A 27,519-nucleotide genomic window follows, 5' to 3' on the forward strand; every position below is an offset into this window, starting at 1 on the left:
GCAGCCATAGGAGGGTAACCTGAAGTTCTGCTCTTAGTCTTTCCCCCCACAGTAGAGGTTTTTTGTAGGCAGTCCAAGCATCAAGAACTTCTGAATCAACATGCTACACAATGGTTCTTTCTGCTTTATTTAGTTGGTAGAAAGAAGACTTTTTTAAATTTTATGTGTATGCGCATATTGCCTGCATGTAGGTAAGTGCACCCGTGTCGTGCAATGCCCGTGGAGGTCAGAAGAGGCTGTCGGATCCCCTGGGACTAGAGTTATCGACAGTTGTTAGCTGCCATGTGGGTGCTGGGATTCGAACCTGGGTCTTCTACAAGAACACCCAGTGTTCTTAACCGCTGAGCCATCTCTCCAGCCCCCCCAAAAAAGACTTTTAATACTTTATATAAATATTACATAAACTAGCTCCAAAATTACAAAAAACCAAAGCCAAGTTTTTGACCTTGGGCCTTTAGAACTGACATGAAACTGACACTCAGGTTACTGTAACAGAACAGTTTCTGTCCCTTACCCTAAAGAAAGGCCTGTGCACAGTAACAGAAGGAGAATCCCAGAAGTCCACTGGTAGTGTCTAAGAAGGCCAAGCTTGATAAATTCAAGACCATGCCTTTTCCTCTACAGCCCAGCTACCTTTCTCCAGGACAGAGGCAGGCCCTGGGGTTGCAGCACTGAGCACTCACATGATTTCACTGTTTGGCTTTGCCTGGTGAAAGCAGCAGCTTTAGTTTAGTTTTTGCCACTTTCACCCCATAGAAGACAGCGTGGTTTGTTAATCAAGGAGAAAAATGTCTAAGGAACTCAATAGGAAAAGGAAGTACCTTTTATGAAAAGGACTTCCAAGCTCTGAGCACACAACTGCATCAACTTTATTGCAGTTATTTCAGGTAAACCTCTTTGCACTCTGTCCCCAGCAGCCTATTTATCAAGTACCACTTAAAACTGAAATAAGCTCCCACCCCCTCCTCCAGATAGCCTATACAAAACTAGCTGTAAGAGAAACAGTAAAGGTCCTGCCGGACAGCCATGAGCAACCCTGGAGCTCCTCGGAGGCCCCCAAGCCGAGAGGAGAAGGCCACACTGGGAATGTCGGCTTTGGAGGTAGGGTATGGTGAAGGTATGGTTCTGAGCAGGTGGGTATCATGGAGGCTCCAGATTCTTGTGTAGCAATCCTGGCCCACTAAGAAAGAGGGAAGATACAGTAAGTTAGAATGCAAAGGAAAATTTACCGCGTGCAGACAGGTTCCTCAGGGTCTCAGGGATAAATGTGATTTTACCAAACCCCAACCCACTGATGGATTTCTGCTGCTAATATAAGACCTTGGATTGCTCTGGTCCTCTGGAATGCTAACTCTGCAGGTAACCAAATTGACAAAATGCACTGCGTGGCTGAAGTCCAGCCCACCCAGAGGCCAGGCAACCAGCTGTTTTCCTTTTGATGAAATATTAGCCAGGAAGATCTCTCAACTTTGTTACATCCTGAGAGAGCAGATGACAGCTCTTCCTGGTTTAAGAGTTCGGAGCAGTGTGCCAGAGGACACCATGAGTTTACAGCAACTTAGACGCCACACACATGTTCTTAGGGTCTTAGTCAGACTTCACAGTTCACCACTCAGCTCCAGGACCCTAGTGCTGACCCCATGGTGCTACCCTGGGCTGAGAATGACTACCCTACATCACCAAGCCATAGCTCGTCTACCACCTGGCACATGAGATGAAAACATGGAAAACAGTAAATTTAAAAGCAAGCTTGGGGCTGACGAGATCGCTCAGTGGTTAAGAGTGGTTCTTGCAGAAGACCGGGGTTTGAATCTCAGCACCCACACAGTGGCTAACCTGTCCATAATTCCAGTTCCAGGGAATCTGACACCCTCTTCAGTCCTCTGTGGGCACTGTATGACAAAGGTACATGTGCAGGCATGCATTCATACACATAAAATTTTTAAAAAAATTAAAAAAAAAACTTCAAAGTAAGCTCAAGGCTGGGCATGGTAGCACGTACCTTTAATCCCAGCACTTGGGAGGCAGAGGCAAGTGGATCTCTGAGATTAATTAAAGCCAGCCTGATCTATGTAGTGAATTCCATCCAGGCCAATTGGGGCTATAGAGAGACCCTGTCTTTAAAATTAAAAACCCAAAACAAAAAGCCACACAAAACACCAATAAATAAAAGCAAGTTTAGTGCTTGTGTTGAAGAAAGTTCTAACAGTGATGCTGCTTAACCCACCAAACTTTTAATGGGGAATGAGTACTTTGTATAGGGACATCAGCAAATGTGAGGCTTCACATGCAAGCGTGTCAAGGGCCTTCTGTTCCGTATGTAAAAACACTTTGTGCTATCATACTGTGGCCTGGAAACAATATGCACTGTAGTCCATTTGTAACTTCTTTCCACAGGCTCAGTAGCCAAATAGCTGCTCCTAGTCCACAGATCGTGGGTGATGTTAAAAGGACCAGGAACCCCACATTCACTCACGTACCCTCACTATCTTTTCTCAGCATCCACTTAGGGAAATGTGAACAGAACGAATGGCTTTCAGGTAGGATGATGCCTGATGGGATCCTGCAGACCTGAGTAGGCCAGACTCCCCAACCAAGGCCTCAATTGCTGTGTCTTGCTGTACCCCACCTGCCTATTTCTGAGGCGATGCCTATACACTGTCATGGTGACAGGGCTGTCCAGAGGCTAGCTGTTGACATCTCAGGTGTTCATAGCCTCCAATTTTCCAGTTCCGGTTTTGACCACTTTCTGCTGCTTAAGATGCTAGAGCCCTAAGAGACAGTATTTTATGGATGGAATCTCCCTTTCCCACGTACCTGCCACCAGGATTCCTTCCTCCTCATGCACATGCAGGGGCAAGTAGGCGTATTCATTCACATGACCTTCATACTGTCTCACACACTGAATTGTCCTCAAGTCCCACAGCTTGATCTATGGGGGGCAAAGCACAAAGGATCACTCAGGAGGGCCTAGCAGGACCCCAGTGAAAACTGGGTGTGAGGCTGGAAGGATGAGATGGTCTCCAGTGGCCTTTTCAGGTTATGAAGACTGATAACCTTTAACTCCTGAACTGTGACTCCATCAAAACCATGAAACCAGAAAGGCCCTTCTGCACTTCCATCTTGGCCAGATTAAGTTCACGGGGGCAGCAAAGGAGCTCCCAAGATAGCCCTAATTTCCCTGCCTGGTTTCTTGGCACCATGGTATCTTATAGAACCCATGGATGGCAGGGCCTGTGCCCCGGCTTCCTGAGGCTTGGAGTCAATGTTCCCTACCTTTCCAGCCATGTCTGAGGCCATCACGTAGTGCTCTTCCTGGAGGATCCGCACAGAGGTCACTGCTGTGTGGTGAAACAGACGGGTGGCCTTCCAGCTCCTGCCTTGACTTGGAGAACGCAAGTCAATGGCAAAGATCTCCCCAGAACGACAACCATTAAACAGCAAAGGAGTCTGTGGAGAGAGGACAGCTCAGTGCTAAGAGGCTATAAGGATCTGTCCTCATCAAAGAAAGCCTGTTCTGAGCACCTGGTTCAATAGACTAGTGAGGGTTTAGGTCTCAATGAAGTTAGATATGAGGCTAGGTCCTTATGAGAAGGTAAAGCCTTGGACCCTGTGTCTCCCCTACTGTCTTCTCTGTGGGGAACTGTCTCCCTAGGTGTCTCCTCTGAAACCCAGGTGACGGTACCCTGTGTCCATTAAGGCTTTAGTGAAAGTGGGGGTGATAAGCTGGAGACAGACAACTAGGTGAGATGTGGGGTCTTAATCACAGGGAAGATAACTGAGTGATCAGCTCTGCCTCTGTACAGCACAAGAGAGTGGACTTCCTCCTTTACTCTTTTAAAGAAAGATGGGCTGGGTGTGGTGGTGGTGGTACACGCCTTCAATGCCTTTAATCCTAAAACTCAAACTTGAGATGGAGGAAGTGGATCCCTACAAGTTAGAGGCCAGCCTGGTCTACATTAGTGAGACTATGTCAAAAAATAAGAAAATAGAGAAAAAAGGTGGCATCTTTTTCAGATAAGTACTTGAAATAAAGTAATGATGATACTTTATTTTGAAGTGTCTAAAATGTCTAACTTAAAAGTGATGTATGAAACTAGTTAAGAGCTGTGAATTAGTATTGGACTTACACATTTTTTTTTTTTTTTTTTTTTTTTTTTTTGTCTTTTTGAGACAGGGAGCTCTCCCTGTAGTCCCAGCTGGCTCGGAACTCACCATATAGACCAGGCTGACCTTGAACCCTCAGAGATCTGCCTGTCTCTGCCTTCCAAGTGCTGGGATTAAAGGTGTGTGCCACCTGGCATACATTGTATTTTATTGTGATTCCAGGGATGGAATACTAGGCAGGCATGCCACCACTGAGTTATATCCCCAACCTTTTTTTTTTTAAGTTTTTTGAGATAGTATCTCCATAGCCCCCCTAGGAGGCCTGGAGTTTGCTAGGTAGACCTGAGATCTATTTCAAGTGCTGGGAAAATTTTTAAAAAAATGATTTGGCCTGGGGCTGGAGAGATGGCTCAGTGGTTAGGAGGTTAAGCGCACTGGCTGCTCTTAACAGAGGCTCTGATCAGGGTTCACTCCCAGCACCCACATGACGGCTAATAACCATCAATAACTCCAGTTCCATGGGATCTGATACCTCTTCTGGCCTCCGTGGGCTTGTACACATGGATATGCTTATACACATGAAAACAAAACGGGAGCCAACTGTTGCTTGGCTACAACACATTTACATACAAAGCAACTCATTAACCCTTTCCACACTTCTTTTTCTTTTGTTAAAAGAGGAGGCCTAGATGCTACACCTGGGAAATTTAATTTCACTCCACCAAATACTTTGAATGCTCCATTATGCCCTTGCCAGTCCAACCAACCGAGACAACAAACTGCTGGGCCAAGACATCAGTGTTGGTCCCATATGACTGCCGGTGTCCTGTCACCACGTTGGTCAGCAGGACCCTCCGAGACAAACCTGGTGGAGACAGGATTGGTAAGAAAAGGTTTGATGGCAGTCTGGGAAGAACTGCTGGGCGGAGCAAGCAGGTTTGTGGAGTCTTCCACGTGGCACAAGGAGAGGTGCCATGACTCACCTGTACTGAAGCAGTTACTTGCCTGGACGTTTAGGGACCAGGCACAGGACCAGGCACCAGGGATCCGGAAACTGCAGAGCATTCCAGGCCGGTCAGTACCTGCTGAGAAAAAGAGAAAGTAAAGCAAGGCTGCTTTCTAGGCCTAAAGAGGATTCCTCCATTCTCCCAGGTCAGGTGGGAAGCTACTGGGAAAAGCTTTGGTTTAGGTGTCTCCCAGAATTCGTATTTGCAAACTCAGTCCCTCAAAGTCATATGCTGATGGTCTTTGGAAGGTGACTAGGATTAGATGAGGTCATGCTGATCAGGGCTCCATGGTGGCAATGATGGACTTAAGAGGAAGAGAGACCCCAGTTAGAAGACTTGATTGGTTTGGTTTCATCATGGGGTGCCCTCCTCAGAGGCTAGCACTGGGCTCTTGGGAATTCCCAGCCTCCAGAACTCTAAACTATGACAGGGTTTCTACCTTCACCCTTTTCTGGACTTTGCAGCAACCAGAGAAATGACTCAGCTGGGAAGCCTGTTCAAGGGGTGATTCTTGTTCATAGTCCAGACTGTACAGTTCCCAACGCTAATAATTCTCACAGGGGCAGTGTCGTCAAACAGAGAAGGTAGTTTCTATCCCAGTCCCAGTACCAACTGTGTGCTCAAAACAGTTCAAAACAAAACATCTGCACTGATAGAACAAACAAGAGGGGCAAGTCACAAGCCTGGAGTTCCATGAGTTATTCCAAAGTGAATACAGCCCCATGCCTACCATTCAGGCTATGAAATAAGACACTTCAGTGCCCCAGAAACCTCCCTCATATCCCTTTCTACCCTTACCTCAACTTCCCAAAGAGAATCATTATCCTAACTTCTAACACTAAAACAATGAGTTTTTGTGACATAAATTTTGACCCTTTCTTTGCCTCAGTTTCATAACTGCAAAGTTTGTGATAGGACAAACCTGCTTCAGACAAGCTTGTTGGGTGGTGAAATGCCAGGCACTGGGCTAAATGCACCTCATCCGATTCCAAGTGGAACCTGACAGGGTACGCGCTGCCTCTTGTCTTGCATAGGCCAGGCAATCTTGAGTGTAGGAGAGGAGGCGCTGAGCTTTGGGCCAGCTCTGCCTGAAGCCTTCATGCTTAGAGCTGACCTTGTCTCCTAGATGCTTAACTTTCTGAAAGGCTGAAAACAACACATAGAATGCAGCCAGGAAGGAATGGGCAAACTCTCCAGCCAACCAGAATGCCTGCCACACACTGAAGCTTAACCAGTGTATTCTGAATGATTGCTCAGCAGCTCAAACCATGTTTTGATGTTTTACAATGGCTGTGCACACGCTTTAGCTTGCCTCTGGCTGCTGAAACGACCTCAAAGGGTTTGTGAAAAGCAGCAAATCTAAAAATGCAGTGATCCGGGGGCAGACTTAAGAGAACCTGCCAGTTTTGCCCAGTGTTCCTGCCCCATGCTCTAAACCGAGGTGACTCAGCCTCTGGTGACCACATCTCCTCTACTGGACCCTCAGAGAACAGAGGCCTTTCTTTAAGCATTGTTTTTTTTTTTTTTTTTTTCCCAAAGCAAAGGACTCCACACACCTTGGTGATTACTGGCAAAGAGCGATGCTGGGAGCAGAGTGGCACAGCCTGGTGTCCCTGCAAGGCCCATGAGGCACAGCCTGGAAAAAGCTGTTAAGGACAGTCAGGTAAAGCCCTCTCCCCTTTGGGAGAATAGGCATCAATATATCCTTCAGAAAATTATAAAACAAAGTAGGGCAGAGAACAATACCCATTTCCAGATCTAACCTCCCAGTCCATTTATCCTTCTCTACCCAGAGAATTGCTGTTTTTCAAAGTGGTATGAGCTTTTCTGGGCCAGTGTAATACTTCTGCATACTTGTCCATGCATGAGATGAAGTACTGCTTAAACTAAAAAAAATTTTTTAACTTATTTTTGTGTATGAGTGTTTTGCCTGCATGTATGTAAGTACACATGTGCTGTGCAATGCCTGTAAAAGGCAGAAGAGGGCACCAGATCCCCTGGAACTGGAGTTACAGACGGTTGTGAGCCACCATGTGAGTGCTGGGAACTGAACCCAAGCCTCTGCAGGAGCAGCCAGTGCTCTTAACTGTGGAACCATCTCTGCAGCCTCCCCCTAATCCCCTTACACTTTGAAATGATGTAAAAGGAACCAGGCAGGAGATTTTCCCCAACCTTCCAATCTCCATTGTCTTCTAGATTCACCTCATCCTATGCCCTTCTGATGGAAAACACTCCAGTCCTGCCTGTTTCTAACTGCACATTTTTTTCTTGGCTTCCTTCTCACCACTAATTATTGAGTTCCATCCTGTTTTCTCTCCACCCCACCAGATTCCCTGGCAGAAGCTAGACCTCTCAGGCTTGTGTTTTTTCCTCCTGCAGCAGCAGCAGCTCCTGCCTCACTACTAACCTGCTTCAGTTTTTTTTTTTTTTAAGTCTTTTTGAGACAGGGTCTCTCTGCAGCCCCAGCTGTCCTTGAACTCAGAGATCCACCTGCCTCTGCCTCCTAAGTGCTGGGATTAAAGGCTTGCGCCATCATGCCCCACTCTACCTGCTTCAGTTTTAGAGTACGCATCTCTCTGTGGTATCGCCTCGCCTGTCTAAGCTCCCACTGCTACTAAAGGAAACTTTAAAAGCAACTTCAGGGCTGGCGGGGTGGCTCAGTGGGTAAAGTGCTTGCCACACAGGTGTGAAGACTGGAGTTCAGATAACTGAGGTGTGTGATAATTTCAGTGCTCCTAGGATGAGATGGGCGTGCTAGACTGGCATATGCAGTGGTTAATAAGAGAGTATCTCAAGCAAGGTGGAAGGTGAGGACCAGGACCCAAGGTTGTCTGCTGACCTCCACATGAGTGCTGTGGCACACGTGTACCAGTGTACAAAATACATATATGCAAAAGGGAGTATGAGATTGGGCACAGGGGTGCAGGCCCATAATCTTAGCACTTCAAAGGCAGGACTATGAAACCGAGGCAAGCTTGAGTTATACAGCAAGACCCTGTATCAAAAAACCAAAACAAAATCCCCACAAAACAAGAAAAACAAAACAAACTACAAACAACCCAAAGGCCCCCCAAACCAAAAGTTCTGATTAAGCTTTCATTTGCTGAGGACCAATGAAAACTTCACTACGTGCATTCAAAGAATTGCATGACAGTTCATGAAGTCTCAAAGGCAATGACAACATACAGGTTTTAAGAATTCATTTGCTGAGGAAATGAACCAAGGACAACTGTCATGAACATGTGAGTTAAACCAATCCTACATGAAGGAAGGCCCGGACACCACTGCAACAGGCTACTGTGGTCCTAGTAAAAAGCCCTGCTGGCTCTCTGAGAAGACAGAAGCTAGAGTGCTCCAGGAGCCACAGGTCCTAGGGCTTAGAGTCCTGTGTTCAATGTCAGAGGAACCCCCTTTGCTGACCCTGTCCTCAGTGTCCCCTGTAATAACCACATTTTCTCAACCTCAGGACTGGGGTGCCTTCTTAGGACTATGCTGGTCCTTTCTGCTTTATTCTTCTGCCAAAGTACTGACATGGATGCTGAGTCTGTCTGGGGATAAGAGCCCAAAGTCACATGCTGGTGGTAGGGCTGGTGGGCTCTAGAGGCAGATTTCCTGAGCTCCAATGCTATCACATCAAGTCTCAGAACAGTGCTTGGCACAGAGACTTCAACAGCATCCCTAGAAACAGCCATCTCCTGACCTCAACTACAAACGGGGGAATCTATGCTGTCTATCCCAGTGAGACAGAAGTATAGAACGGCCTAGCCCTCAGCCAGTAAGATGCCATCTCAAAGCTGTAGAGGCTTAGGTCCTTAGCAGGATGTAGCTATCCACCAAACATTTTCACCTGCCAAAGGATACAGAATGTGGGAATCCAAGTGATTGAGTGAAGCCCAGCACACAGAGTTCACCTGGAGAGGAAGCAGGAGGGAAAGACTGGGTCAACTGCCAACTCATGACACCAATGATAAATGCTCTTCTACAAAATGACTTGTAGTGGGGCTGGAAAAAAAGGCTCAGCGGTTAAGAATGAGCACTGCCCTTTGCAGAGGGCACTTCCCAGCACCCATGTCAGGTGGCTTACAACCCTGTGATTCCAGCTCCAAGGGAACCAATGTGCTCTTCTGGTCTTCGTAGGCACCAGTGCATGCATACAATCATTAATAAAAACAAACCTTAAAAAAAAAAATTGTTGGGATAGAGACCTTTCCCCTCTCTAGTACTAGGGATCAAGCTCAAGGCTCTGCACAGGCCAGATAAACACTCTAGCACTGAGCTACCCCTTAACCTGACATGTGATTTCTTTCTTCAAGTTCTGCTCTTTAAAAGGGTTGGAAGGAGCATCGTGAACTTAGCAGAGTACCTTGCCCAGACATGCTGGGACTTGAGGGGGAAAAGAAGCAAACTCCAGGCCTCAGTTCCTCCATGTCAGCCTGGGTTCCAAAAACTAAGATATATGGTATATCCCCTAGGCTAGGCTGTGTTCTCTATCTTTTAGGGGGCCAGGAGACAAACAACCTAAAGGTGTCTTGAATTTTACTCTACTCATAAGCTGTTCTCTTTCCTTGAACTCATGGTGATCCTCCAGTCTCAGCCTCTTGAGTGCTGAGGTTATAGCTACCATGCCTGGTTCCTCAAGCCATTTCCAACCTGTATCTATCTTGTGGCTCATAATTCACGTGAGCAGAAACTTACGGCTTCTTAGATGCAGCCTCACCCTACTGCAAATGAAAGGACGCTCCTAGATGGAGAACACTTGACTTTTATTTAAACCCTACTGGTGACAGATTAGCTGGTCTGTGCATTATTCTGATGCACAGGGGAGGAGGACTCCATCCAGGCTATGATCACTGTAACCCATATCCCAGGATCTATGTCCCTTCCAATAAAACTCTTGATCTCTGGAAAGAACATCCTGAGGGCCAGTTAAAGTGCATTGCCTTCAACCCACCCCACCCCTAAGCGAATTTCTCTTCCAACTTAAGAAGCCCCAGCCCTCCTCTTCCTGTGGGCTCTCAGAAACTACCAATCCAACTGTCCCGTGGAAAAGTGAGAATGCGGTGCCTATACTCTTCACAATGCTCTTTTCCTGACCCTTCTCCACATACCAACAACTTATGCAGTACCCTGGGCCCAAAGGCAAGTAAGCTAGAAGGTCGAAGAGACAAGGCATACCTTCCTGTTGGTAAAGTACAGGTTTTCATGCATGTGCACCTTGAACGTGGGGACTTTCAGTCCCTGCAGGTCGATGATACCGTACTTGGAGCCTCCAATTTTGACATCATTCACTGTGAACAGGCGGTCACTGCTAGTATCTGCCTGGAAGGAAATGGACTGTAAGTGATCTCTTGGGCTGAGCCAGGCAGGTTCCCATCTGTCCTGGTCTCCATGCTCTGTGCATTTCTTCCAGGTGACAGTTCCTTTCCAGGAGGGAGAATGGAGGTCCTGACTCTCCTGTTCAGTAGACTGATATCTGGGCAAAGCTCAGAGTCTGTCCTGGCTCTTCTAGAGCACAGATGAAGATGGCAAAGAAGGGCATGGTCAGAAGTCTGAGGTCCTCAGTGGCTCCTCAGAAGTGGGTTTAGAAGTCAGTGTTGGCCCAGAAGACCATACCACGTGGCCATGATTAAAGCCATGTAATGACATGGAAAATATTAGTTATAATTGTTAATAGGTAAAAATGCAAAATTGAGGATGAGTATGAGTGGGACAAGGAAGAGTTTGTGTGTGAGAATATAATCAAAATGCATCATATATATTGAAAATGTCATCACAAAACAAGGTATGGTGCCACATGCCTTTAATCCCAGCACTCGGGTGGCAGAGGTAGGAGGATCTCTGTGATTTCAAGGCCAATCTGGTCTACATAGTGAGTTCTAGGCCAGCTGAGGCTACAGGGAGACCCTGCCTCAAAAAACAGCAAATGTCATCACAAATCTATTATGTACAATATGTAATATACACTACCAAAAGCATTTTAAAAAAGAGAAAGCAAAAATATATTCCTAATCTACAGACTACCATTACCAGTAAGATAAAAAAAACTCCAGTACCCAAGACCAGGTGTGTATCAGTGACAGACTACGTGCTTAGCATGTACAAGACCCTGGATTCAATATCTAGCACTGGGCTAAGGGTGTAGCTCCAAAAGAAGTTAATATGCAGGGGTTGGTTTTTTTTTGTCTTTTTTGAGACAGGGTCTCCCTGTAGCCCCAGCTGTCCTGCAGCTCACTATGTAGACCAGGCTGGCCTTGAACTCACTCTGCCTCCCGAGTGCTGGGATTAAAGGCGTGTGCCACCATGCCCAGTAATATGCACTGTTTTAATGTTTTCCTTTTTTCATTTAAGAGCCCATCACAGTGCCCATAATCCGAGCACTCACGAAGCAGAAGCAGGAGAACTGAGTTTGAGAGCAGCCTGAGTTCTGAGAGCAGAACTGAGTCGAGAGCACCCTTAGATTTTGTCTCAAAAAACCCAAAGTAGGAGCTGGAGAGACTGCTTAGAGATTAAGAACACTGACTGCTGTTGTAGAAGACCCAAATTTGGTTCCCAGCACCCACATGGAGGCTCATAACTGCCTGTAACTCCAGCTCCAGGGGACCTGATGCTCTCTTCTGGCCTCCATGGGCACTAGGACCATACATGGTGGACATAAATGCATGCAGGCAAATACTCAAACACATAAACCCAAGCAAAAACATTGTTATTTCAAACTAAAAACTGGCTGATAATATATCATTTTTAATTATGTAACTATGTGCTACTGTGTACAAGCACAGACACATATACACAGAGTGGGAAGGCTGCGAAGCTGCTTGTTTAATTGGGGAGTTATATTCCAGAACAAACCCATTATCTGTGAGAATTCAATGGGAAAAACTGCTTCTGGGTAGCAAACTATCCTTCCCAGCCCTCTGGCCACACCAGCCAGCCAGTCAGCTGTAATGCCAGGTGATGGAGAAGACAGATCTACCTGCAGTCCCCCCGCCCCCGCCCCACCAACCTGTTCACCCCAGGGAAAGGGCTCACTGCAACCAAGTACCTACTGATTCAGATTAAACTGTAATCATGAGGGCTACAAGAGCAGAGAATCTGGGTCTGACCAAAATACTCCTTTCACAGAAGGGCTCTGCTCTCAGGGTGCCCTGGGGCACAAGGCCTCAGTGCCAGTCTCACAAGGCTCAATCTGTGGCTCTGGTCTCCCATTCTGCCAGAAGATCACTGCTTCCACAGCCTAATCTGATTCTCCCAGGCTTTTCCTTGGATGCCAGGAAGGATGTAGCCTGCCTGACAGGACAAGTACCAGGAGGCTCATGGAGAGGGGAGGCTCCCCTATGTGCAGGGGGACCCTCTATCTCCAAGACAATGTTTGCCCATCCCTTAGCTCTAGTAGTTGACCCTGACTTTCAGCCTTGGTCTCAGTAAAACAGAGAACTTCTCCCCACACATGATATGATATAGGCCCCTGCCTCTAAGGTCACAGCCAGCAAGCAAGGTAATGTATTCTGTTGCAGCTGATAGCACACTGACCCTGCCCCTACTTAGGAGGGGCTATAAGTCCCCTGGGTCACTGTGCATTTGTTCAGCAGCATCTACCACACAGCCAGGGAGAAGTTATTCTGTAAGAGTTCTTAGCATGTGGCTAGACCCAGCCTCTATGTCACGTGATAGGCCTAAAGGACAAGTGACAGCACAGCCTCCCCTGCCAGCCCACCAGCAGCTAGCATATCCATTAAAACTATCAAGTCAAAACCTGGGTGCAGTGTCTCCTACCTGTAATCCCAGCACTAGGTAAGGCAGAAGGTCAAGAGATAGAAATCAGCCGGGGCTACATAGCAATATCCCATCTAAACAAACAAACAAACACCAATAAAAAACAGGGATGGCGATAGCTCAGAAATTAAGAGCCCTTGCTGCTCTCCCAGAAGACCCAAGTTCACTTCCCAGTACCCATATTGGGTGGCTCACACCTACCTGTAACTCCAGCTCCAAGGGAGCCAATGCCCTCTTCCAACCTTTGTGGGCACCTGCAGGCATATGTCCACCCCCCCAATATACATAAAAAATAAATTATAAAAGAGAAAACCAAACCAACCCACCATCAAACCAAAAGGAAGCTATCCGTTTTAATAGTAATTAGCATCTAGATGGCCAGGCTTGACGAAGACCAACTCTAAGCCAGGCCATGGAAGCCACACCTGCATGCCCACAGACACATCTCACTTACCAGAATGAAGTTAAACCGGTCACTTGACAAAGCAGAAGGATCTGAGCTCTGAATCTCAACCTTTTTCCTCTCCATGCAGCTCACTCGCAGCTCATGGGATAAACTACAGAGGGAAACAGAGGTGTGCTCCTGTAGTCCCAGCTATGGGAGTTCAAGGCCAGTCTGGGCAACATAGCAAGGAGATCAAGTTTCAACAATTAAAAAGGGAAAACACGTGGGCTCCTGACCTTCCCACTCTGTCTTGATATGAGTTCTGCTCTAAATCCTTAGGATAATTGAACCAGAATCAATGTGTTAGGCTTAGGGATTTGCTTTATGATCACCTACTACCACTCTTTCTGGGGATGAGGAGAATGCCTGAGAGATGAGAGGTTGCTGAAGGCATGTGTCACATGAGGAGTCTAAGTGTGCAGCAAACTGCCTCAATGCCCCTTTCCTCTTCCACAGCATGGCTGCCTCTCCTAGATTCTAGTTCCCACTCAGGAGGGAAATACAGGACACCTGCTCTATGTGAAACCCCTATATACTGGCTGATCCTGAAGGGGTACTCTGCCTCACAGGCACATGGAGACAGGAGAGCACACGGGTTAGAAGTATAGGGGCTGAAGTCAGATCCTGTCTTTCTAGCTTTACCTAGAGCAAATTCCACCACTGCAAACTTTGGTCTCTTTTTCATGATATGCGAGGGAATTAACTATCTGATCAGTTTTAGTTCGAATTACTCCCAGACCTCACAAAGATTAAAATTTTCTGAGCTACTGGGGATGGAATATAGGGTCTCAGGCATGTTAGGTGAGCACTCTCCCATCCCCAGACTTCACCACAACATTTAGATGGACATATACATATTCACTTAATGTCCTCTATCTAGTGACAGCCCATGAGAAGGGCTTTCGGGAATGAAGTTACCATGAGGACTACAGTCTTGAGAATTTCTGTATAAATCCCCTCCTCTCTCACCAGACTCCTACCTGAATTTTATCCCTTATTCAGGAGAGAACCAGTTTCTTAGGACTGGAAGCCCCAGACTATAAAGATTCCTCATAGAGTAGCACAAGGTCTCTCCTGACTAGTTTTGTAGACCACAGAAATAAGGAACAAGAGAGAACATTCAGGAAGAAATGAGGCATTGTCTTACCGGCAATAACTGGTGATGTTGAGAAAACCCAGCTGTTTTTTTTGTAGGATAGAAGACATGTTAAATCCCATTCTGGTTACTTTCTAAAAAAAAAAATTCAATGAAGCCAGGCATGGTGGCACACACCTACAATCCCAGCATTGGGGAAACAAAGAAAGGAAATCAGTTCAAGGCTATCCTTGGATACACAGTACGTTCAATGACATAGTACAGCCAGCTATGACAGACCTTGTCTCAAAATACAAAACAAAAGCAAAAAGTCAATGTAGATATATTTGTGTTGTAGACTGGGTAACAGGGGTATTTTAGTTCTACAGGACACAATGAGGGAAAACTAAAGGGACAGAAATGATACATGTAAAAATTTGACAGTATCTTCTAAAAGTATCCTCTCATTGGCAGGAAGAAAAACCCAGCCCTGTGTAGGCCCTGTGGGTCGGATAGTCTGTGCCATACCTCTGTCTAAATGTATAATCTAGTGACAACTATACACCTAGAGAGATGAACACATCATTCTAGGTATCGAGCAAGGCCAGATGCCCAGATCTGTGCCATACTTTCTATCCACCAGGTAACTCTGAGGCCAGGATTTCCCCTTCTTCCCTTCTAGTACCCCCACAACCAACAAAATATCCAGGCATCTAAAACTGTCCACAAGACTGCTGGTGGCATCCAAACCATTCGAATTCAAACCAGCACCCTGATGGTACATATAAAATATACAGTAATTGAAATTCTATTATGGTGGGGCTGGAGAGATGGCTCAGCAGTTAAGAACACTGACTGTTCCTGCAGAAGACCTGGGACCGAATCTCAGCACCCACTTGGCAGCTAACAATTGTCTCTGTAACTCCAGTTCCAGGGGATCCGACAGCCTCTTCTGTCCTGAGGGCATTGCACAACACAGGCGCACTTACATACACGCAGGCAATACGTGCATACACATAAAATAAAAATATTTTTTAAAAAATTAAAAAAAAAATTCGATTACGGTACCAGGGATGTGGCTCAGTTGGTAGAGTGCTTGCCTAGTATGCACAAGGTTCTCGGTGCCATTCCCAGTAGCACATAAAACAGGAAATAGTGGCTTGACTCTATAATCTCAATATCTGGGAGGTAGAGAGGAGGATCAGAAGTTCAAGGTCATTCTCAGCTATGTAAATGAGTTTGAGGCTGGCCTGGGCTACATGAAACCCCATGTTGAAAAGAAGAGAATTAAAGATTCAATCATGTTTCTCAAGTTTCTCCTGGGGAAGGACATGACAGAACATCCAATGAAGCTCAAGCAAATAGGAAAAGGGGTGGGAACAGGGATTTCTCGCCTGTTCCTATTTTCTTCATTTCCATGCCAGAAAAAAAAAAAAAAAAATCGCACACGCTGCAGTCCAATGAACCTACACTAGGTGTCAAAGGGTACCTAACCGGCACTTGCTTTCACACCAGATGGGTGCTGCAGGAGGTGGGGATCTGGGTGACCTGCAGTGGGTCCCACCTTCTTCTGCTTGTCCTCTTGGTCCAGCAGCTGTAGTCTTCTACCCTCCATTTTCTTATACTGGATGCTTTCCTTCGTGAGGGGGTTGCAGTTGTTATGACCAGGAAGCAAGCGGAAATAGCGGTTCTTTTCAGGGTCGAAGTAAAACCCTGGTAGATCTTTAGGAAAAAAAAAAAGCCTCATCAACTTAAAACACTTGACCCATGTAATAAAGAGTCCAGGGGCCTGACCACTGCCACTCATGGGTCTTTTCTGCTGGCTGAGGGACAGTCATGGTCAGTATTGAGTTCAGGAGACCACCTGCCTCAGGATCCAAGATCATTGCTCCTGATACCCAGCTCCTTCCTCTAGAGTTTCAACTTGCTTCTAGAATTCTTTCCACATCAGGAATGGGCTGATGACTCCCATGTAAGTGAAGAGACACATGGAAGTCTTGGCTGTAGAAGGACAGCCAGGACAGACACAACTGGGAAATGAGGCAGGACGAGGTTTGTTTTCCCCCATGCGGGCCAGGAGCCCTACCCAGCCAACTGCCTACCTGGCACGGAAGAATCTCCAGCTGTGCTGGATGAGGTTGACGGGGAATCAGCATCATGGTGGCTAGAATCCTGCGGGTTCTTTGGTGTCCCTGTGACACACCTGTTGACATACAGTTGTGCAAAGGGCTTCAGCTGCCAATCATTCTTTTTGTGCATGTGTGCGTGTGCATCTGTGTACGCCAAAGGACAATCCTGACTGTCAATCTTCAGGTACTGCCTTTTTGTCTGTTGCCTCCCTGTAGCCCCAGCTGGCCTGGAACGCGGTATATAAACCAGGCTGGCCTTGATCTAACAGAAATCTGCCTGCCTCTGACTCCCCAGTGCTGAGATTAAAGGCGCACTTTACCATGACAGCACTGCCTCCCTTTTTGAGACAGGGTCTCTCATTGGCCTGGAACTCACAAAGTAGGCTAGGTTAGGCTCGCTGACTGGTGGGCCCCAGAGATCTTTCTGTCTCTGCCTTCCCAATGCTGGTATGACAAGTGCACAACTCCACACCCAGCTTTTAATGTGTTCTGGGGATCAAACTCAAGTCCATCTCTCTAGCCCCAGTTCTTTTTTTTGACAACCTGACAAATGGAGAAATTATGGTTCAGGAAACAGAGGTAATTTCCTCAGTAATATCAGGATGGAACCATGGCTAAAACACTGGATTTGTAAAGCCAGAAGTGGCTTCCATGACAACTGCAGATTGAAAGATACAGAGATAAAGCAAAGACCTTATTTTAGTATCCTGATGGAAGCCCTACGCCCATACATGTACAATAACAGAAACATAATTTTTTGTTATCATTTTATGTGTATGAATGTACTGCCTACATGTATCTGAGTGCACCCACGTCATGCAGTGCTGTGGAGGACAGAAGGGGGTGTTGGAGTCCCATGAAATTGGAGGTAAAGACAGTTCTAGCCACCATGCAGGTACTGGGAATCAAACCTGGGTCCTCCGCCAAGAGCAGTCAATGCTTTTAACCACCAAGCCATCTCTCCAGCCCCAGAAACATAATTTGAAAAACACAGGTTGAAAGGAGCAAAGTGTCTGTGTCTCCCAAATACTGATGCTATGCACAGTTACAGGGAAACTCATCTTACCTCCCTTCTATGGCCCAGAGTTTCCTGAGGCAGCTCATCTGAGATTAGCAGGAGGATGGATAGTGACATGACAAATGTCAGTCCTTCTCATCCAAGAACTGGTGCTCCATTCTTCCCACATAGAGCCCAGAGGGTGGCTGTGCCTGTGGGTTTCCAAGCCACTCTACTAAAACTGGGACTCTTGTACAGATCACATTTGGCTACATGTTAAAAGTCTTGTGGGGGGGCTGGAGCGATGGCTCAGTGGTTAAGAACACCGACTATTCTTGCAGAAGACCCAGGTTCGAATCCCAGCACCCACAAGGCAGCTAACAACTGTCCATAACTCCAGTTCCAGGGGATCCGACAGCCTCTTCTGTCCTCCGTGGGCACTGCACGACATGGGCACACTTACCTACATGCAGGAAACATATGCATAGACATAAAATAAAAAACATTAAAAAAAAAAGAAAAACGTCTTGTGGGAAGGCCTGGGGCCCAAAGTTTTCAGTTTTCCTAACAAAACATAAAAACACTGGGCAGTGATGATCTTTCTACAATGTGGGTGAAATATGAGATTTATACCCAACAAGACCCACTGTGTGCTGAGGGCCTTCGCAGAGCCAGCCAGCATCTCAGGGATTTTACACACATTCTCTCCCAAGAAGCAGGTAGCACTGGTTTATAAAAACCAGAATGGCTTATGGAGATGAAGCATTTTCACAGTAAAGCAGACCTCTTTCACAGCCCTGGTTCTTTCTCTTATAATCTTTGGAGATTTTTGTTACTAATTGGGTTCATTTGTTCTGGAAAAATATCTTGATATTTGACATTGTATAACTCTACAGAAATGTAGCCTTTTCTCCTTTTCTATATTTGTGTGTATGCACTCATGTGCCAAGGCATGTGTGTGGTGGTCAGAGGACACCCAGAGGAAGTCACTTCTTTCCTTCTACTATGTGGGTTCCAGGGACAGACTCAGATTGTCAGGTTTGGTGGCAAGTGCCCATACTCACTAAGCCATCTCACTAGGCCCAGAAATGTGTCTACTTTAAAAGGAGGACTAGGCTGGTGAGATGGTTCAGTGGGTAAAGGTACTCATGGTCAAGGCTGACAACCTGAGTTCAATCCCTTGGACCTACAACAGTGGAAGAGAACCAACTCCCCAAAGCTGTCCTGACCTCACATGCATGCTGCGGCATACGCACACCTCCAATTAATAAATGTAATAAAAATTTAAAAAAAGGCTGGGAATGGTGGCCCATACCTTTAATCCTAGCACTTGGGAGGCAGAGGCAGGGCCACCGATCTCTTTGAGTTTCAGACTAGTCAGGGATATATAGTGAGATCCTACCTCAAACTAAATAAATAGGACAGACATGGCACACATGACCTTCAGTTAAGAGGGAGCCTGCGAAACTGAGGGCTATATGGTGACTTCTTATGACCAGAGTCCAGGGAGCTCCTTCCTTGAGACCAGGTGGGGGATAGGAGAATCTTTTTTTTTTTTAGACAAAACTTTGTACTTCCTTCATGGAAGAAAACAATAACAACAAAAAATAAAAATCCTCCACCACAAGAGAACGTGGAAAATGTTTATATTGGGGACTTCAACTATGGTCTAGATTTTATTTTCTAAGATGGGTGGTAGGTATGCAGTGTCACCGTTTTATTCTTTACATACTTCTGTGGATATTAAGACCTGTAGAAACTGGAAAGATGGCTCAGTGGCTAACATCATTTGTTGCTCTTACAGAGGACCTGGGTTTGGATTCCAGGACCCATATGGCGGCTTGCAACCTACAGTTAACTCTCAGTTTCAGAGGATCAGATACTCTTTTGTGGTCTCTGAGGACACCAGGCATGCACATAGTGCACATATTTACATACAGGCCAAACACTAACACACATAAAATACTAAAAAAAAAAAAAAAAAAAGGACTTAGACAGACTATGGTAGCTGTGCACACTTTTAATCCCAGCACTCAAGGGGAAGAGGCAGGTGAGATCTACATAGTGAGTTCCAGGTCAGCTATGTTTTGAGACCCTGTCTCAAAAACCCAAAACAGAGGCTGGAGAGATGGCTCAGTGGTTAAGAATACTGGCTGTTCTTGCAGAGGATGAGGGTTCAATTCCCAGCACCCACATGGCAACTAACAACCACCTGTAACTCTAGTTCCAGGGGATCCAATGCCCTCTCTGACTTCCATAGGCATTGCACAACATGAGTGCACTTCAACACAAAATAAAAAGAAGAAATAAAAAAATTTTTTTTGTCTTTTTGAGACAGGGTCTCCCTATAGCTCCAGCTGTCCTGGAACTTACTATGTAGACCAGGCTGGCCTTGAACTCACAAAGATCCGCCTGCTTCTGCCTCTCAAGTGCTAGGACTAAAGCATGTGCCACCACGCCTGGCCTAAGAAATAAAATATTTTAATGCCAGGTGTGGTGACTCATGCCTTTAATCCCAGCACTTGGGAGACAGCAACAGGTGGATCTCTGTGAGTTCTAGCCCAGCCGGGGCTATAGGGAGACCCTGTCTCAAAAAGACCAAAAAAACCCCAAAAGACTTGTATCACATACAAGTAAAAGATTACACATTATATAAATGCTATATTACATATATTCATACAAACATATATGTTAATGATTACATGTATTTATGGAAGATCTTTCCTAGGACTTACACTGATATGCCCTGATAGTTTTTTTGCCTCTCCCAAGTTTCCAAAATGGAAATGCAGGTCTGCAGTTGTATCAGACAACTCTACCAGTCACCTTATGGTTGACACTCTGGCCAGAAGCCACAGTCACTGTGAAATGAAAAAGCATGAAAGTGTGGCTGTAGGGAGACCCTGTCTCAAAAAGACCAAAAAGAGAAAAGTGTGACTGTGCCCTTACTGCTCAGAGGGCTGGGTTGCTGGCAACAGCAGCATCCTCAGGAGCCAACAGTGACCCCAGACTCACTGAGGGGAGGGCAGGTACGTGTGTGAGCACTGTGCGATGCCACTATGGCACTGGGCAAAGCTGGCTTTCCAGAATTCAGACACTTGCCTCTCACTAGAATCAAGCTGTCTGCCTGCTGGGTTCTGTTGGTGTCTTCTCTGCCAGCTGCTTCTATCCATTTCTGTTCCTGTAAGAAGACAGAACATTATGCACACAGTGTGTGTGCTTCATCATTTGCTTCTCAACAGCTTTCTCACCTGCAAAATGGTTATCACTGAGGCTGCTGCCACCCCAGACCTTCCCTAAGAAACCTGCTTCTATAAGCTGGAGAGATGGATCAGTGGTTAAGAGCACTGGCTGCTCTTAGCAGAGGACCTGAGTTCAGTTCCCAGTATCCAACCCAGTATCCACAGCATGGCTAACAAACCATCATTAATTACTTCAGTTCCAGGGGATCCAACACCCTCTTCTGACATCTAGGGACACTGCACACATGGGTATACTTACATACATGCACACAAAACTCATACATTTTCTCTTCCCACCACTGATAGATGCACAGTTCTCTGTCCTAGAGAAGGGAAGTGAACAGGAACGAATACCCTAACTTCCCTAAGCCTCTCCACAAATATTTGTGTGAATTCTTACTCATCTTGGAGAAGTGCCTGTCTTAATGCCTTTCTAAGTCACTCATCCCACCTAGATGCCGACTCATCCCTCCTGTGGACACCACAGATGTCAAATCTGTTTGGTGGCGGCTCCCTTTAAACTCAGCTCAGATCCACGCAGGTTTTTCACTTGAGAGTGCTCCATGTCTGATCCAAAGGAACAGGAACATTCTGGAAGAGTGACCTACACTTGAACTCCTGTCTTCATTTCCTACTTTTCCTTCATCACCTTTCTGCCAAAATGCTTTTGTTGAAGCAGCAACTGTCCAAAGCGGAGGGTCTTGTTTAGCCCTCAATTCCTGTACATGGTTTGGAAATAATTTTAAAAAGCGAAGAGCATATACTTGGAAGGCACTAAGGAGAGGCCAACTTGGGCTACCTAGTAAGATTATCTCTCTTAGAAAAAAAAAAAAAAAAAAAAAAGAGCTGGGCGTGGTGGCGCATGCCTGTAGTCCCAGCACTTGGGAGGCAGAGGCATGCGGATCTCTATGAGTTCAAGGCCAGCCTGGTCTACACTGTGAGTTCCAGGACAGCTGGGGCTACAGGGAGACCCTGTCTCAAAAAGACCATATATATATATAAAATCAACTTCTTTATACAGAAAGATTAAGTGTGAGATGGCCCAGTGGGTAAGGGTACAGGCCACCAAGCCTCTAGGACCCAAATGGAAGAGTGAATCAATTCCTACAAGTTGTCTCTGACCATCACACGCATACCATGGCAAGGGCATAAATGTGCCTACACACAAATAAATAAATGTAATAATTAAAAACAAACAAACAAAAAAAACAAACCCAGGGGCTGGAGAGGTGACTCAGTGGTTAAGAGCACTGGCTGCTCTTGCAGTTAACAACTGTCTGTAACTCCAGTTCCAAGGAATCTGCTGTCTTCTTCTGACCTTTGCATGCACTGCATGACACAGGTGCACTTACATACATTCAGGCAATACACTCATACACATAAAAGGTTAAAACACACACCCACACACACACCCACACACACTCACACCCACACCAAAAGCCCCTAGCTGAGGGCACACTGGTGCTCTTGTAATCCCAGGACTTGAGAGGCTAAGGCAAGAGGACCACAAGTTCAAAGTCATCCTCTGGGTTACATAGGGAGTTTGAGGCTAGCCCAAGCTACATGATCCCTTAGCTCAAAACCAAAGATTCCGCCCCCCCCCGCATATTTAAGGGTGAAAAGTATGTTTTCCTAAAGTGCAATTCCCTCTCAATATTCTTGCTATGGTTTATACTTGCATTTATTTGACTGTTTATATACTACTGTCTCATGTTTGTATGAATTCCTTTTTGGTTTGTTACACTGCTGGAGACTGAACTCAGGGCAAAAGATTAAGTGTTGCTTTTTTTTTGGTCTTTTTGAGACAAGGTCTTCCTGTAGCCCAGCTGGCCTGGAACTCACTATGTAGACCAGGCTGGCCTTGAACTCACAGAAATCTGCCTGCCTCTGCCTCCAGAGTGCTGGGAATAAAGGCATGTGCCACCACACCTGGCCTAAGTGTTGCTTTTTTCTATTCTTGGTGCCTGTTGACCTAGTTGGCTATGTGCAAATTACTGCTGAGCTGGAAAAAATAAAAATAAAACAAAACCTGCTGCTTATTTTTGTGGTGGTGGGGGCTCAATCCAGGGCCCCGTGCCTTGCTGCTGAGCTCCACGAACAGCTGACTTCACTTTAAATTCTAGGTGCCTCCTTCTGCTCTGGCTGTTTTGGTTCACATTTACACAGCGCCTACTCTGCTCAAGCACTGAGCTAGGCACTCAAGGGCGGGCAGAGCTGTGGCCCTTGTCTCGTGGCATGACTCACTGCCCAGCAAGAGCAGTGCTGGATGAGGGCAAAGACCAGACTCTCCTGGTATAGCAGGAAAGAAGGGAGGGGCTTCCCTGTGTGGATAGGCTGGGATGTATTGCCAGGCAAAGTGGTAGGGTAAGGAGCTTGTAGGTAGTTTGGCACAGAGTCTAAATACAAGGCAAGGGGAGGCTAGGAAGGAAGGCAGTATGTGACTTGAGGTGCTAAGGGAGTGGCAGTTATGCCTGTCACAAAGACAGCAGCCCCATAGGTAGCAAGAGAGCTGAGGACAGCTACAGCTACCCAGGGGATAAATTCTCTCACAAAGTATAGAGGCAGCAGCGAAGGGAAAGATCTAGGAGGGACACCTCATGGGAGAAGAGGGGTAGAATGGAGAATGGGGAAGTATGTAACTGGTGGCATCAGGAACTAGGAGACCACAGATAAAGGAGCCGAGCAGTTTGAGGAGTCTAATTTTGGACAACTAATCTCATGAAGCAGGCAGCTGAAATCCAGATACAGATCTGGGAATCTGGAGAGGGACTGAGACTAAAGGAACCAATTAGAAAGCCATCAGTACATGGTGACAAAGACCAAATCAAATGTGGCTCCAAAGTTAAATACATAGTGTGAATTCAATATAAAAGTACTGTCAGTTTCACCTGCAGCAATATGAATTACAGTGCACATCATGGTGTAGATCTTCCTTCTTAACCATGGACAGTCTGTCTACCAGGGGATATATATTTGGAAATATTTGGAGATGATTTTGTCTGTCCCAACTTGTGGAGAAGGGATGGGCTGGTGGATCTCTGAGGTCAGCCTGGTCTATATATCAAGTTCTAGGCCAGCGGGAGCTACAAGGAGACTGAGGTCCCCCGCCTGCCCCATACAACAACAACAAAAAAAAACCAGGGATGTGGCCAGCCATTTTACAATGTCCAGGGAGAGCTCCTAATACTAAAGAATTCCCCAACCCTAAATACTGCAAGGCTGAGATGCCCTGGTCTAGGAGGGCAGCAGTCAGTGACAATCTGCTAAGGAAAGGAGCATCTGCCACCTTTGGACCTGCTCCTCTGAGCACAGACACTGACATTAGATTCATTGCAGGAGTTGAATTTGGTTTTGCCTTCCAGAAAAAATTTTAAGTACCTGAAGGTGTGAAGAAAAGTTCCAATAGAATGTTATTCTGGAAAGACATCTCAATAACTAAGTACAGTTTATCTTTTTGGAATGTAATTAGACAATATCTATCAAGTAACTTATACATGTACTTGTTTTCCTTTTTCTGAGAATTGATCCTAGGAAAGTAAACCAAAAGACTGTAAGAGTCAGCAGTATGCACTGGTGTATGCCTGTAGTCCCAGCTAAGACAGGATGATGATGGAGATCAGTGGTTGCGGAGAAGAAACTTGGGCACATATTTCATATCACATGCAAAGATGAACTGAAATGCATCCAAGTTCTAAACCTTTAGATCATGGATTAGGCAATAAATGGTTCTTAGACATGGACGCCTAAAGCATAGGGGGGATACGACTCTATTTCATCAAAAACTTTCATGCTGAGCCAGGTGTGGTGGCCCATGCCTTTAACCAGAGACAGAGGCTGGTGGATCTCTGAGGTCAGCCTGGTCTATATAGCAAGTTCCAGGCCAGATGAAGCTACAGGGAGAGTCTCAAAAATAAAACAAAACAAAAAACTCAAAAACACCCCCCCCCCACTAAAGAGGGGCATGGTGGTACAGCCTTTAATCACAGCACTATGAAGGCAGAGGCAGGCCAATCTGAGTTTGAAGCCAAGCAGGTCTATTCAACATTGTGAGTTCCAGGCCAGCTTGGGCTACAGAGAGACCCCGTCTCAAAAGAGACCAAAAAAGGGGCTGGAGAGAAGCGGTTAAGAAAGAACACTGGTTGTTCTTGCAACACTGGTTGTTTGAATCCCAGCACCCACATGGCAGCTAACAATTGTCTATTACTCCAGTCCCAGGAGATCCCTCAGCCTCTTCTGACCTCGAGCACTGCAGGACCCGGGTGCACTTACCTACATGCAGGCAATACACATACATAAAAATAATAAATAAAATAGGGGCTGGAGAGATGGCTCAGTGGTTAAGAGCACTGACTGCTCTTGCAGAGGACCTGGGTTTGATTCCCAGCACCCACATGGCAGCTACAAACTGTTCTTAACTCCAGTTCCAGGGGAATCCGAAACCCTCTTCTGACCTCTGCGGCACTGCCCGACACGAGTGCACTCACACGCAGGCAAAACACTCATACACATAAAATAAAAATAATAAATAAAATATTTAAAAAAAAAAAAGTTTTTTAAAAGACCAAAAAAGAATTAAAATGATAGAGCTGGGGGATGATGTGCTGGCTCAGTGGTTAAGAGTGCTGGCTGCTCTTGTAGAGGATCTGGGCTCCATTCCCAGAACCCACATGGCAGCTAACAACTGTCCTAACTCCAGTTCCAGGGAATCTAACACCCTCTTCTGACCTCTACCGGCATGGTATGACACAGGTGTACTTACATGCAGGCAATACACTCATACACATAAAATAGAAAAATAAAATATTTAAAATAAAGAAATTAAAACAACAAAAATGACAGTTACCATACGGTCCAACAAGTTTTTTCCTAGGTATATTCTCTGGAAAAATGAAAACATATGGCTATACCAAAATTTAGCACTAGTGTTCACAGCACCATTATTCAAAAGCAGCTGAAAAGTAGAGATAATTTCAGCGGATCAAGGGGTAAACAAAAGGTGGCACATCCATCATTCAGCATTTGAGAAGGACATGAAGTAAACTGGGCATTTGGGTGTGTTGGGGCATGTCTGTAATCCCTGCACTTGGGAGGTACAGGCACATATCGGCCTGTGCACACACCTCACACACCACACACCAAAATAAACTGAACCCTATTTTACAATGTGCAACTGAAGCTCACAGAGTTAGGCAATATAATCAGTCACGCTGGCAATGTAAAAAGGGATTTCATCTGTTGGCCAGACCTCTGGGTAGCCAGGAGACCCACAGGAACCACCTCAACTATAATTTCCACTGTTTCTTACAACTAAGGCCATGACCCTTGGTCTTCTTCCCTACCCCCACCCCTTTTTATTTTGAGACGGGGATTCCCTGTAGCCCCAGCAGGGCTGGAACTCCCTAGGTAGACCAAGTTGGCCTTGATCTCTGACCTGGATTTCAGAGATCAGCCTGCCTCTGCCTCCGGAGTGCTGGGATTAAAGGCATGCATCACCAAATCGGCCTTCTTTCCTTCTTACTGCCCCACTCCATCTGCAAGACAATGTCTATGGACCTCCAAGGTGGAGGGGGTGCGACAACAATGGGGAGACCAGATGCATCCGGATTCTGAGAAAATGGTAAGGCAAGGCTGACTTTCTAACGCACAACCTGGTGTGGCATTGAACAGAGGCTGGTTCACACTGAGGCTTACTGAAATTTTCCACATACCAGCTCAGGCAAAACTAGGGCAAAACCTGGCGTGGTGGTGCATGCCTTTAATCCCAGCACTCAAAAGGCAGAGGCAGGCGGATCTCCCTTAGTTCTAGGTCAGCGGCGACGACAGAGAGACCCTGTCTCAAAAAAACCCAAAACAAAAAAACCTGGGGCAAGCCACCAATTCATTTCACTTACTGTATCTGATAGAGACACTACTAGGGCTATGAGGATGGCTCAGAGCCTTTAAAAGAGCCCGCTGTGCAAGCACGAGGACCTGAGTTCTAATCCCCAGCACCCACGAGGGAAGGCTCCCCTACTGACTGCCAGCTTAACTCCAGGTTTACTGAGCGACTTGGTCTCAAAGAAATATGGCAGAGTGATTGATAAGAGTAGGCCAGGAGACATCTTTCTCTGGCCTCTGCGCGATCATGGGCGACTGTATTCTCACACACGCTTCGCGCGCGCACACATACACTTAATTAAAACAAAAATTAACTTAAAAAAAATAAAAATAAGGTAGTACACCCGGGGTGGTGACGCACGCTTTTGATCCCAGCACTTTGGAGGGACAGGCAGGCGGATCTCTGCGAGTTCAAGGCCAGCCTGGTTCTACACAGTGAGTTCTAAGCCTGCTGGAGCTACCCTGTCTCAAAAAAAGAAAAGGTACTGCAGTGTTCCATCACAGCCCAGCCCAAGGTCTCTGGCCCAGCCACTGCCGGGTAAAAGGTGGAACCTTCCGGCCAGACGCTGCAAGGTGACCCTGGGGTCGCCGGCCCGACCCAGTCACCGCAGGACCTGTCAGGCCCACCGCCCACGCCGTCTCCCTCGCGTCCCACGCGCTCACTCCCACCTCTTGTCTGGCCTTCCCGGCACCCAACGGCACGTAGACCTCTGCGTGGGGACACCCCGGACATCTTCCGTCGCGCCTACAGCCAGAGCACGATTACCTACGCACACCGTCCTCCAGGTCGCCGACAGGACCACTGGCAGGAAAGCAGCCAGGCGTGCGCGACACGACTTTCCAGGAAGCTGCAGCCAACGACGTGTT

The 27,519-nt window shown here is 46.4% G+C and overlaps 1 protein-coding gene across 4 annotated transcripts; it reads right to left on the bottom strand.

Moving 5' to 3' along the window:
• Nucleotides 1-95: 95 nt before the first annotated feature.
• Dcaf4 (DDB1 and CUL4 associated factor 4) lies at nt 96-27,519 on the bottom strand. Of its 4 annotated transcripts, none has more exons than XM_008849800.3 (14): nt 27,322-27,519; nt 20,636-20,714; nt 16,510-16,610; nt 15,972-16,129; nt 14,480-14,511; nt 13,342-13,444; nt 10,290-10,433; nt 8,976-9,025; nt 6,671-6,750; nt 5,091-5,192; nt 4,875-4,972; nt 3,277-3,450; nt 2,818-2,932; nt 96-1,180 (listed from the first exon to the last, which is right to left on the bottom strand). In XM_008849800.3, exons 1-14 carry the CDS (start codon nt 27,383-27,385, stop codon nt 987-989), a joined length of 1,494 nt encoding a protein of 497 aa, XP_008848022.1. In that variant the 5' UTR covers nt 27,386-27,519; the 3' UTR covers nt 96-986. The 4 variants fall into 4 exon arrangements, with proteins under 4 accessions (XP_008848022.1, XP_008848021.1, XP_008848020.1 ...); XM_008849799.3 differs by having other exon boundaries at nt 5,091-5,189; nt 14,480-14,562; XM_008849798.3 differs by having other exon boundaries at nt 14,480-14,562.

The sequence above is a fragment of the Nannospalax galili genome, unplaced genomic scaffold (genome assembly GCF_000622305.1).
Source record: "Nannospalax galili isolate Female #2095 unplaced genomic scaffold, S.galili_v1.0 scaffold24, whole genome shotgun sequence".
In the NCBI taxonomy this organism is placed as follows: domain Eukaryota; kingdom Metazoa; phylum Chordata; class Mammalia; order Rodentia; family Spalacidae; genus Nannospalax; species Nannospalax galili.

Coding starts and splice junctions, on each gene's coding strand:
- Dcaf4 (XM_008849798.3), bottom strand. CDS start 27,385: ATGTCCGGGGTGTCCCCACGCAGAGGTCTACGTGCCGTTGGGTGCCGG. Junction 10,434..13,341: donor ACCGGTTTAACTTCATTCTG/GTAAGTGAGATG, acceptor ATTTCCTTCCAG/GCAGATACTAGCAGTGACCG. Junction 4,973..5,090: donor AAGTAACTGCTTCAGTACAG/GTGAGTCATGGC, acceptor TGTCTCCACCAG/GTTTGTCTCGGAGGGTCCTG.